At 30.9% G+C, this 12835-nt stretch overlaps 2 protein-coding genes across 2 annotated transcripts; one reads left to right on the top strand and one right to left on the bottom strand.

Moving 5' to 3' along the window:
• Positions 1 to 797: 797 nt before the first annotated feature.
• LOC110668964 (U-box domain-containing protein 12) lies at positions 798 to 3211 on the top strand. Its single transcript, XM_021830385.2, has 2 exons — positions 798 to 1632; positions 2098 to 3211. Exons 1-2 carry the CDS (start codon positions 1025 to 1027, stop codon positions 3026 to 3028), a joined length of 1539 nt encoding a protein of 512 aa, XP_021686077.2. The 5' UTR covers positions 798 to 1024; the 3' UTR covers positions 3029 to 3211.
• Positions 3212 to 9100: 5889 nt separating this feature from the next.
• Positions 9101 to 12008, bottom strand: LOC110668965 (stromal cell-derived factor 2-like protein). Its single transcript, XM_021830386.2, has 6 exons — positions 11589 to 12008; positions 11288 to 11428; positions 10789 to 10929; positions 10141 to 10190; positions 9930 to 10059; positions 9101 to 9389 (listed from the first exon to the last, which is right to left on the bottom strand). Exons 1-6 carry the CDS (start codon positions 11727 to 11729, stop codon positions 9309 to 9311), a joined length of 684 nt encoding a protein of 227 aa, XP_021686078.2. The 5' UTR covers positions 11730 to 12008; the 3' UTR covers positions 9101 to 9308.
• Positions 12009 to 12835: the final 827 nt, after the last annotated feature.

The raw sequence follows: 12835 nt of genomic DNA, 5'->3' as shown, positions 1-12835 counted from the left end.
AATTGTTAAGGCTTGTTTGGTATTAGAGTATTGTACAACTTAATCACTGAAGTATAATAAAAATTATATATTTTTTTATTTTTCTAAAAAATAAATTAATTTCTAATAATATATTTTTATTAATAAAATAATCATTCCGCTCTATGATTAGAACGCATAGAATTAGATATATAGAAGTGTAATAAATTAATAAAAAAATAAGAGCAGAAAAGAAATTCTTAAAATGATATGAATAAAAATATTATCAAATTATTTATATGTTTGGAGTATTAATGTAATTTATTTTCTAATAGAGATTTTTTTATTTAAATTAAATTTATTATAGATTAAAAGATGTGTTATGAAATTATTTATAAAATATATAAAACTCATATATTTATATATTGAGTTAATAATAAATTTTAAATAAAAATTTCTCAATTTATTAGAGTTTAATGAAAAAAAAATTTATATATGTAATTTCAACTAATTTAAAATTATGAAATAATTATTATTCATTAAAATTTATTATTAATCAATTATAATTAAATCAGTCAACTAAAATTTAAAAAACTAAATTATCAAAAATATTAAAATTACAAAAATTAATTTATTATAAAAAGTAAAATATCGGCTAAATAATTAATTTTAACATAAAAATTAGAAATATATTTTAAAGAATAATTTTTTATATAAAATTAGAGAAAATAGACCGTAATTTATAATATATTTTAAAAATTAAATTACAAATTACTTTTATTTAAACGGAGTCTAATAATTTCTCCCCAAACTGACCCAAATGGGCGGCTCTCTCTCTCTCTCTCTCCAAGTATCTCTGAAAAACTCTGATCAGTTATAAATAAACAAGAAACAGAAAATATATAATACTTGTTGCTCTCTCTCTCTTCCGCACACAGAGGAAGAAGAAACCAAGAAACAGAGTAACGCTAACTCACAAACACTCTCTCTGGAAGACTAGAACTTTGTTGTCTCTGTTGCTTTTTTATCTCAGCAATGTAGCTCCCAGACAAAAATCTGTTTCGAAATGGCCAAATGTCACCGAAATAACATCGGATCCTTAATCCTTGATCACTCCTCCGCCACCAATGCGTCCGCTGGCGGCCATTTCAGATTTTCCACTGCCTTCTCCCCTGCTGCATTCCGCCGTAAAATTTTTGACGCTGTTAGCTGTGGTGGCAGCTCCCGCTATCGCCACCATGATGACGACTTTTCCTCCACCACGACAACAACAACCACCACCACCACCACTACCATTGCAAGTATCATGGCGATGTCAGGTAACAATAATGCCAGTGTGAAAAAGACAGGGAGAGCGAGAAATGGAAAGTCGGAGAAGTTATCGGATCTGTTGAGTATTGCAGAAGTGGAGACTGAAATCGAGACGAAGAAGAAAGTCGAGGCATTGGAAGAGCTGAAACGAGTAGTGAAGGAATTGCAGGTTGAGAGTGAAACGAAGAGAAAAGAAGCAGCTTGCCGTGTAAGGTTGCTTTCTAAGGAAGACTCGGGAATGAGAGTCACTCTCGCTATGTTAGGAGCCATTCCTCCTCTAGTTGGAATGCTTGATGTGGAAGATGTGGAGTCTCAGATCGCTTCTCTCTATGCCTTGCTCAATCTTGGGATAGGAAATGATGTGTGAGTTTCCTCCTTTTTCCAGTTTTTTTTTTTATTCTTAAAATTTTTTAAAATCAGTTTTAGACGTTAGTAATGGAATTCTCTTTTCTCTGAATTTTGGTCTTAATTTGTGATTTGCTGTAGCTTATACTGTGTTCCACTGAGAAGTTGTTGGAGTATAATTTGGAAGGTGTTGTTCCCTTCAATTTTGCATGATTGAATTTTGTGGACTGATTTGCATTTAGATCGAGGATGTGGAGTCATTTTCTTGCTTTTGTTGTTTTCTGCTTCTTTATTATTAGTAGTAATATATCACTTTCCATGTTTCCGTTTCGCGTTCTATTTTCTTGAAACAGTTACATTTGCATTTAATCTTCTTCAGTTAATCCATTTACATTTCTTGTTTGGTATGTATGTTTTTTTCTTCTCTTAAATACGATTCTGTTATAGAGGGTGGAATTAAATTCTTTTTGGAAACTTTTGCAGGAACAAAGCTGCAATTGTTAAAGCAGGGGCCGTTCACAAAATGCTGAAGATCATAGAATCTCCAAGTCCTCCTAACCCATCTCTATCTGAAGCAATAGTGGCAAATTTTCTAGGCTTGAGTGCATTGGACCCAAATAAGCCCATTATAGGTTCTTCAGGTGCAATCCCTTTCTTGGTAAATGCTCTTAAGGATTTTGGCCATAAAAGTAGCCACCAAGCGAAACAAGATGCTCTTAGAGCTCTGTACAACCTTTCAATATCCTCATCCAATGTTTCATTTATTATAGAAACAAATTTGATCTCTTTTCTGATGAATATGCTGGGAGACATGGAAGTAAGTGAAAGAATTCTTTCGATTTTGAGCAATGCAGCTTCCACTCCTGATGGTAGAAGGGCCATTAGTATTGTACCAGATGCTTTCCCAATTTTGATAGATGTTTTGAATTGGACTGACTCGCCAGGATGCCAAGAGAAAGCATCTTATATATTGATGGTGATGGCGCACAAAGCCTACGGGGATCGACAGGCCATGATTGAGGCAGGAATTGTATCATCATTGCTCGAGTTAACACTTTTGGGTAGCACATTAGCACAGAAAAGGGCTTCGAGAATCCTAGAAATTCTAAGAGTGGACAAGGGGAAGCAAGTTTCAGAGAATTATGGTGGGAATTTGGGTTCAGCAGTGTCTGCTCCTATTTGTGGGTCTTCATCATCTTCCACAAACCCAAATGGGGCTTCGAAAGAGTGTTTGGAGGAGACTGAAGATATGATGAGCGAGGAAAAGAAAGCGGTGAAACAATTAGTCCAACAGAGTTTGCAGAATAATATGAGGAGAATTGTCAAGAGGGCCAATTTGCCTCAAGATTTTGTACCATCGGAGCATTTTAAGTCCCTCACATCAAGTTCAACCTCCAAGAGTTTACCGTTCTGAGGAGATTGGATGGATCTAGATTGGTGTGGAGATTGAAGAGGAGCATCTTGAAGTTAGTCTTTTTATTATTGTTCTAGTTGGTCTCGATCTTTGTAGTGGCATTGTTAGCACATGAAATAGTCGTCTTGTGTTAGATTTTGTATAATTTCAGAATCTTATGGTAAATATTTTCAGTTTTTGACTGATTTGTGCGTATTGACATAATTTCGGATTTTGGGTGATGTTTATTTTGGTTTGGATCTGAACGCATGCACCGAATGCTTGGCAGGTGTTAGGGTCATAGTTGAAAACTTCTGCAAAATGATGAAATCTTTTCCTTGGGATGCATCTCTGTCACACTGTCAGTGGTGTGCTCTGCAAATTTGGAAAAATCTGAGAGTTGATTTTTCTTTTTTCCCCTTTTTCATTTGTCGTGTAGCTATATATTCCCATAATTTAGTTCATTTGCAGCCCACTTGTGCATTCTTGTCTACCTCTTGTAATTTTATATACCTACCACACACCATGTCGGTTTATTTATGAAAGTCATTTTTGCAGTATAAAAATGGGGAGCCTTTGCATCATTTTTCTATTCAAGTCTGCAGGTTTCATCCGGAATCTCAGGATTTACATCGTAGAATTGTATTTATTTTGATGTTTATTAGCAGGAACATGGACGATTAGGTTTAACCCTCGTTCATATTTTATTTGATGAGTTTGAAATCTTTGTTTGTAACTTTCTGTATAACGCGTATTGACCTGTTTCACTGATATGCTTTGTTCTTTATTATCTAGCTACAGGTGAAAAGAGAGGAAGAAGAACCTGAGATGAGCTGTCTGCTTATAAAATTTATGCACCTTTTCCCCCACGAGGTATATATTTTCAAGTGATGTTACGTAGTGGGGTATGCTCATTTTGTAATCTTTTAGAACTTACCATTTTACTATTACCTCTTATTCTTTCTCTACTATATTTTTGCATGTCCCGGTGTAAATATTGATGCAGACCCGTCTAATAGATCTGAATGAGGATGAAGGATTTATAGAACCAACCTCAACTAATTTGGAATTAAGGCTTTGTTATTGTTATTATCCTGATGTATATATTCTATTGTATTCATGGCCTCAGTGGTAAATAATTTAGTGATTTAGGATATCATTTGTGTTTTTTTAGATCTAAATTTGGTTTATCTAGTTCATTTTGTGGTTCCTACTTGAACCTAAGCATTCATAAATAACTTCAAATGCTGGGGAGTCTTATATTTTGGATTATGTGAAACTTTCTTGTACCTGGCTTGGAGGAAGGTAGTTAAACAATAAAAACCATTGGTACTGTAGTCAATATGTTTTTTTTAGGAAAGGACTGATACTGTTATTCTAGTTCTTCACCTTACAGGAGTAATAGGAATTGGTGCTTCCACCTAATACCGACGCAAGCAATAAGGATCATTTAGCCCTGCAGAAGCATATAAAGAGTGAGATGATTATTGGGAATAATGGTAGCAGGTTTACCGTAAGTTCTTAATTACAGTTCCAGTCTCATATTTATTACTTTAATCTTTATATAGGCAGCTTTGCTGCCCCTTATGATACTGAAAATAACAGCTGACCATATAAATAATGTAGGCCTCTCCTTTTACTTGTAGGATATAGAGAATCTCCCAAGTCCCAACGGGCAGATGAAAAACTGAGAAGCGGGTGCTTATCTTAACAGGACAGAACTAAATAATTGTACTTTGCAGGAACTACCATTTGTAGGAGACTTTATGAGACTGGAACTTCTTAGTTGAGCCACACTATTGAGCTAATAAATAAATGAAAAAGTTATTTCAAGTTATAATAAACGATTATTCATTATTGCAAAGTAGATTTAAGGGAAATTTTATCAAGGATTGTGCATGCTCATCTAAGTTACAAGGCACAATAACAATAGAAGGTAGTTCATAAATAAGATCCAAAACTGAAGCCATAGGGCTTAGCTAAGGCTCAGCCATGCCCAACTGTTGTGTACATCTAGCAGGAATCCATAAAAAAGAAAACAAGCAAGTGTAGAGGGGGAAGACATGAGGCATAATTGTCCCTAACCTAAATCGCACCTAGACGGGGCCAACTCCTCATGTGTAGGTACACATGATATGTCAATTCGCTGATCCAACCATCCAATTTGATGGGCCCATCCTTTCCTTTGTATTGAGAAGCTTTCGATTCCTCCCCCCCCACCCCCTTTAATTTTTAACCGTGCTTGTGTAAGGTATGTGCTATGTGGCCCAACGGCTCTTAAATCGGCGAACGTTAGCATCATCATGGCATCCTCAACACCCTCGCGCCCGCAAACGACGAGGAATACGATTTTTTTTTTTTTTTTAATTTTAAACAACGAAATTTATTTTATATATAAAAAGAAATTTATCAATAATTTCTCAAATAGAATAATCTCATCTTTTTATCATTAAAGCATGTTTAAATATAAAGCTGAATTAATAATATGGATGATTTTTATTTTGGTGATTTATTAAAAAAGTTATAATAAATTCTTAATTGAATTAAACCAATTTTGGAATTTCCAATTCAAATTTTCTTGGACATCCTATTATAGCATCAACATGGCATTGAAAATATACATACAATAATCAGGTATGTCTCCAACACTCCTTCTAATTTCCTTTATATATTTAGGAAATTTTATTTCATTTTACTTGTTAATCCCTTCAAAATAATTTATGTGAAATCTTAAAATCATTTATTTCTAATTATATATTTAATAAATTTTTATAATATCTTTAAAGAAATTGACTTAATTATATTTTATTATGATACTTTTAAATACATATTATTAAAATTTTTTTAAATATATAAATATTAATTATAATTAATTATATTTAAATTTTATTATGATCAATAATTATAATTAAATATTATATATATAACAGGCTCACCAAATAAATAATCAAATTCATGTCTCTGAGTACAATAACCCAGATTTCTTACTTCTTTTACTCGAGCATTGGTTCCATTCGTTATACCAATCCGTATTCTTACCTATTTATTTCACTTTAACTAACATATAAAATGTGGTTCTCTTCTTCTTTACATTGAAACTCGAGAGACACAGAGAGATGGAGAAACTTTTTTTTTTTTTTTTGTCAATTTATGGCCATGGGGCCATGAAAATTGAATGAGAATATCTGAAAGAGCAGTGAGAGCCTGGGAGGTGGTAAGTTGGCTGGTAATAATAGCAATGATCAAAATTCCAAAAAAAAAAAAAAATTGCTGAATTGGCAAAATATTTTACTGCTTGTCCACCCAGCCCGTATCTTACGCTCTGTTGTAAATGCAGGCAAATCTGCATTAAATAGGGCAATAACTTCACCTGCCAGAAAAAGAAAATCTATAGCTGTACGGATTTTGATTTTTTAATAGAAAAAAAAAATTGGTGATGACAGGACTTGCCCATACACTGAGATTTAAAACTAAGCTCAAGGGATAAATAATTAAAATTATGTTAATTTTATTAAGATATATTAACTCTTATAAATTTATATATATACCCTTTTATATACCCTTTTATATATATATATATATATATAAAAAAGTCAAACCTTAAAAAATTAAAAAGTTTTATAAGAATGTGTCACCTACTTTAATAAGGTGTTTAAAATGTTACTGAGTAGCACAATTTTCTTTTTTATCTTTAATTTTATATTTTTATATAAAAAATTAACTTATTATATTAAATAATATTATTTAAATATTTTTAAATTTCAGTTATTAAAATTTTATTTTATTTTATATAAAAAGTATTAATTATTTAAATTATTTTTTACTATATCTTTTAAGAATTTTAAAATTTTAAAATTTATAAATTCAGATATTATAAAACCCTCTTTATCATATTATATACATATGAAAATCAAAATTTTTTAATTAAATTTTGATTAGGTAAAATAAGGTGAATTATTTTGTAAAAAATTATAGTAATATATATTTAAATAATTATTCAATAAAAATTATTTATAAAAATTTTTGTTTAATAAGTGCACTTAAAAAATTACGAAGTAGGATAGTCTTTTTTTTTTAATCTTTATTTTTATATTTTGTTATATAAAAAAAATTAACCTATCATTTTAATTATTAACTTCTTATTTAAATGTTTTCAAATTTCAACTATTAAAATCTTATTTCACACAAAAATACTTTCTGTAATTAAAAAAAAAAATAAATTCTTAAATTTATATTTTTAAACATTAAAAAGGGTGAATTATTTTCTAAAAATTTGTAATAGTTTGTATTTTTAATTCAACAAAAATTATTTATAAAATTTTAAAAATTAAAAAATTTCTTATCTTTAAGGTCTAAAGATTTTAATAATAATATTCTAAAATCATAATGTGGAATATTCATTTTTTTTATTTTATTTTTTGTTTTATTCATTTATGACTATTTCAATTAATTTAAATAATAATAAAAAATATATTAATGAACTTATTTATTTATTAGCTTTGAAATAAATTTATAATTAATTAAAAATTTTATTATTAATAAAATTTTATAATATAATAAAAAATAAACTAATAAAAATTATATTATTAAACTAAAATAATAAATAATCAGACAAAATGATTAGTTTAAAATTAAAATTGAATCTTTTTATCACATATTTTTAATTAAATTTAAGCAAATTGACTTTTCTTTTAAAAAGATGAAAAAAAAATTAATTGTTAAATTGAATCGAAATTAGAAGCAGAACTGATACCAAATCTTTAATTTTAAGAATCAAAACCATGGCCAACCTGCGAGCCGACCAAAGTTTTATTCAAAATTAACATTAATGTTGGGCCATAAAAATCAAGAGATTATCCTCTCTGCTTCTACAGGATTTTAAGCAACAGTGTGTGGGCCAGCTGTTTTGTTCAAAATTAAGTTCATTTTCCGACCGGCCAGTGCGTAGATGGCCGTCAGGTGTTTGATGAGTGCGCTTTCACACCAATATTCGATGATCCGGTGGCGGTATGAATGATATTGAGAAAAATATTTTTTTTAAAATTTGTTAATTTTTAAATTTTAATTATAAATTTTTTAAATAATAAAATTATTTTTCAACAAATTTTTATAATATTTTTTAGATATTTATTTGTTTTCAATTCTTAAAATCAAATCAATAATTAATTTAATATTTTTAATTAATATATTTTAAAAAATAAATTTCAAATGCCAATCAAACTCAAAAACCAAAGAAAATGAATTAAGCAGAAAAAATTGCTGCGTAACCAAATTCTAGTGTTCACCTATGGACACTATCAACTATGGGTCTAAAAGTTGATGAACGCATAGACTTAAATTAAAATCGAATCAGACCATAAGATAAAATTCTGTATAATAATATTATTAATCTAATACAAATTATCATATTTAATATAAATATTCACAAATCATGTTTTACATTATATTTAATTAAAAAAATAAATATAATATAAGCATCCATATAAACTATCTTCAAAATAAATTATCATAACATAATAACTTTAAAATTAAAGAACAAAAGAGTTAAGCACTTTGAATTATATTTTTCGATTTTTTGGAAGTAAAGGTTTAACAAAACCACATCATTTTAATAAAATTGACTAAATAGAAAAACAATAATAAAAACCCGCCAAGCCCATTAAACCTGCAACCTGTTGAACAGGTCAATGGATACCCCACCAATCCGTTAAATTTTTCCCTATTTTAGTGATATGGAGATTTTGAAGATAAACCAAATTATTTGATGAACCAGTTCACAATTTCACGATCCAACTGACCGTGTCAGGGTTTCAAAACCATGCTATCAACAGCAATTGGATATGGGAACTTGAATTATGATTATGGTAGAGGAAGAAGAGCTATCCACTTTTGTTTGTTCGCATTAAGTCATCAATGCTATTTCCATTTACTTTACAGCAACTCCAAAGCTGTGTTGAATTATTCATGTTGCACGTACAAGTGACACAGAACATTCCCAAAATGATGAACAAGATTTTACTTTATTATCAAAAAACCTCAGAATGAGCATAAAGTAGTAAATGCTTCTCACTGTTAATCCAAAGTGTTAATATCTTCAGGTAAATAAAGATTTGCATATAATGCATGAAAAAGAAACAACAATTAGCAATGTTGCATTCTGGCCTCTGAAACATATTTCTTCAATTAATAGAGCATCTATAGCTATTAGAACAAATAATGACAGGCACCCGCCACCGCTAAAATTCAAAACCCATGCACCTGTTTTTGCAAATTAGAAGTCAAATAGCATAACTCTGTTCTACTAGCTCTGGTTAACAGGGAGGTACACGCCTTCTGCTGCCAGCCAAACATTATCAGCACGCTTTTCACGGATACCACAAACCTATGTAAGCACAGATATCAGCAAGCATAAATAAGCAATGCCAATGAGATGCAACTATTATAAGCTTGATCTTATTTGATAATGAACTTAACAACCATTAAATTAAATATTTGCATTTATATTCATGCACTCATTATTCATACTTTAATTGATTCTGCATAAATCTCGATAGAAATATTTAATCTAATAGTTATTAAGCTTGTTTTCATACAAGGTCAAGCATTTATTAGATACATCCCATGCCAATGAGGTTAAAAATTAAGCAGCAGCATAATGTTTGTACTGCAAATATTTTCATGACAAGCATTCACTGCTGTGAAAGAACAACGAGAGTTACCATGGTTGAATTTTACCTTAAACGGAAACCTAGCCACCTCAAGTTAGCTACAGTAGATGATTTTAAGTAAGGAAAGTATACTGGACACACATAATGCCATAAAAAACCACTAGGAACAAAATAAATTGGCTCTAATGCAATTTTTTTTTTCAAACTTCAAACTTTCTTAATATTGCTAACAGTAAAGCAGTGTGCTTCCTCACCTCTTGCTGCCCCCCAGCAATTCGTTGGTATTTCTTGTCATGACTGTGCAGGTAGCCTCCAGTGTCAACATGTTGCAGCCGAATCCTTTGATCTTGCTTCCAAGTCTTCCCACTTCCTTCAATCAGCAGCCTGAAGAAAAAACCCAACATGAATTGCCAAACAATAAGAAGATAGAAGACAGAGAAAACTGAAGGATTTTTAAAGTCTTACCTCCAGTAATCCCCAGTGTCAGAATCAGTCTCTCCTCCAAAGCAGCTAACCTACACCCAGAAAAGTATTTGGCTTGCGTTGTTAGCACAATCAACAGCTTCCAAAGCTGAAAGCCCACAAAAGACAGCTTTTTGGTCACTGAAGTAAGATTTTTATTGCAAAGCAAACTGATTATCATTAGCAACTGCATCAACAAACCAGCTACCTTGTTTACAAAGCCATTTCACCTTTCACTACAGACTTCTCAAAACAACATAGTAGAGTTTCAAGTCAAGGTAATAAATGTCTGAAAGGAGAGCTGCACCACGATAGAAGCAAATTCCCCGGAGGAAAATGCTCAGGAAACTCAAAAAATTCTGACCTAAAGATCATTGAAATCCTTTCTTGATATAAATGCTCAAAATGAATTATGACATCCATTCCATTTATTTGTTTGAAAGTTTATCCTGAATAATCATGACAATGTTTCTTCTAGGTCACTGAGCACTGAGCATATATTATATCTTAGGGAAGCTTTCAACTTTATTCCGTGCATACACCAAGTCGGTCAGAATTCTCTGTCAACTTACACATTAAAGATATATTTTAGATTTAACATGTTACGAAGTGTGGAGGAATTAAGAGCAGAAAAGTATAACTGGTTCTAACCTCTAGGTTGCCTGATATTGGTGATGAATGCAAATGACTGTGCAGCCATTTTCTAGTCCTCATGTGTTGCAGGCGTATGATTGTCCCAGTTTTGATGGCATCACCTTGTTTGGCATCTGTGCCTGGTTGAGGCCTAACAATCTACGAAAAGAAATGCCATTTCAAATCTATAGCAACCTTCAGATGATAAACAGTCTTTTTTGTAAGAAATAGTAAGTTACAAGAAATTTAGTAACTCCACATTTCTTTAGCATGCAATCAAAATTTATGGAAAAATTGTGTGTGCCAACCAACCATATCTACAATACTGGCTTGCTACTACAAAGAACCAAGTCAAGGATTAGAACATTGTAAAAGTGGCACAGATGACTGCTTACTCAATTTAAACAACCGTTAACTTCCTAGTAAACCACATACTTTGAATTCAAGCTAATTCTAGCTAAAATGTTGATAAAAAAAAATATAAAAACCAGTATCTAAAGAAATAGAAGAGAGTTACCCAATAACTATTAGAATCATCAACATTAGGAAATCCTGTAACAGATTGCTGCCCACTGCCAGAGCCATATGGCACTTCGTGGGAATGAAGCCGAAATTTTGTCCTCTCATGCATCAGCTTGAGAACCGTTCCATAGGTGATCTGAACAAAAAAAAAAAAGCACAGCACTTGAAATCGAAAGGTTACATTTTGTGCGTTGATTTTAAAGTCAAGAGATATAGAAGTAAACAACTAAAATAAGAAATTGATCAAATTATTGAAACAATTAGGGTATTAGGTGATAGTGAAATAAGGAAGGAACCTCAAGGCCTTCAGAGGAGGAGGAGGACGACGACGACGACGACGACGAGGAGAAGGAGGCGAAGGCGGAGGAAAAGGAGCCCTGTTCAAGATCAAGGTTGAGGAAGAGGAAGATTGAGAGACCAAAAAAGGCAAGAGCCATCGCGAAAAGCAATCCAATGAACCAATTCTGCTGCCAGAAAGGTATCGGTTCTCTATACACGATTCTCGTCGGAGTAACTCTAGGAGGCGAGGAGGATTGCGATGAAGAAGAGGGTTTCCTTCGAGAAGGGGCTTGTGTAGCTGAAGGAGCCACGGTTAGAGGAATAAGAATTTCTAGAGGTTATATTGTTATAGTTTCTCTGGATCTGTGAATTGTGGTTTGGTTCAGAGACAGACGTAGATCAGAGCTCAAAGGAAAGGAAATGAACTCATTGGAGGGGTTTCATTTAGACTTAGAACCTCGAACGCGTTCGGTGACATCCTTTTGGCCAATAGAAGGCCTACAGCTGGGCTTTGGGTGACGTGGATATTTTCTATTTGACATGACTCGCTCTTGACTCAGAAGGTCGTGTTTGGATGAAATGGAAAAAAAAAAAAAGAATGGCGGATATTTTTGTGAAAAAATTACAAATTTTTCTCGTCCTTGATCACACTAATGTAAGGATTCATGATTCGTCCTTGATCACAAATTTTTGTATAATTAAAATATTAAATAAATTATTTTTATATTATATTTTAATATTAAAAATTAATATTTTTATTAATTATATTAATTTAAACATAAATTAAAATTTATAAATTAAATTAGATTAAAAATAAAAAATAAATTAAATTGAACCTTTCTCAATAAATACATAATCAAATTGAACCTTATTTTTTTTATTATTTATAAAATATTATATAAGTAAAATAATAAATTAAATTTTAAATTAAATTTTAATTTTATTTAATAATATATTTTAAATTAATAACAATTTATTTTTATCATTAATTTTTATTATTTGTCAATTATATATATATATATATATATATATATATATATATATTAAATACAATTCTTAAAGCTCCTAAATCTACGATGAATTGGGCCTCCTATGCTCGTCCAATGGACTCATCTTAACTCATCTCTTCTTTTTTTTTTTTTAACTCATCTTTGAATTGAGGAATCTTGTGCTGAAATTAATAAATTTTTGCGGATTTGGGGTGATATGGTTAATCTTTTTTCACTTTTAAAGTATAAAAAATAAAAAGTTTTGAATTTAAATA

The sequence above is a fragment of the Hevea brasiliensis genome, chromosome 11 (genome assembly GCF_030052815.1).
Source record: "Hevea brasiliensis isolate MT/VB/25A 57/8 chromosome 11, ASM3005281v1, whole genome shotgun sequence".
NCBI lineage: Eukaryota > Viridiplantae > Streptophyta > Magnoliopsida > Malpighiales > Euphorbiaceae > Hevea > Hevea brasiliensis.
Note: the sequence above shows the minus strand (reverse complement) of the source record. Positions and strands in the feature narration are given on the sequence as shown.

Bases quoted from the DNA above. Each gene is read 5' to 3' on its own strand.
- LOC110668965 (XM_021830386.2), bottom strand. From the start codon at position 11,729: ATGGCTCTTGCCTTTTTTGGTCTCTCAATCTTCCTCTTCCTCAACCTT. The intron at 10,930-11,287 runs GTAACTCTCTTC...TTCTTTTCGTAG, and splicing joins ATGATTCTAATAGTTATTGG to ATTGTTAGGCCTCAACCAGG. The intron at 10,060-10,140 runs GTAAGACTTTAA...TTTTTTCTTCAG, and splicing joins GACACTGGGGATTACTGGAG to GCTGCTGATTGAAGGAAGTG.
- LOC110668964 (XM_021830385.2), top strand. From the start codon at position 1,025: ATGGCCAAATGTCACCGAAATAACATCGGATCCTTAATCCTTGATCAC. The intron at 1,633-2,097 runs GTGAGTTTCCTC...AAACTTTTGCAG, and splicing joins CTTGGGATAGGAAATGATGT to GAACAAAGCTGCAATTGTTA.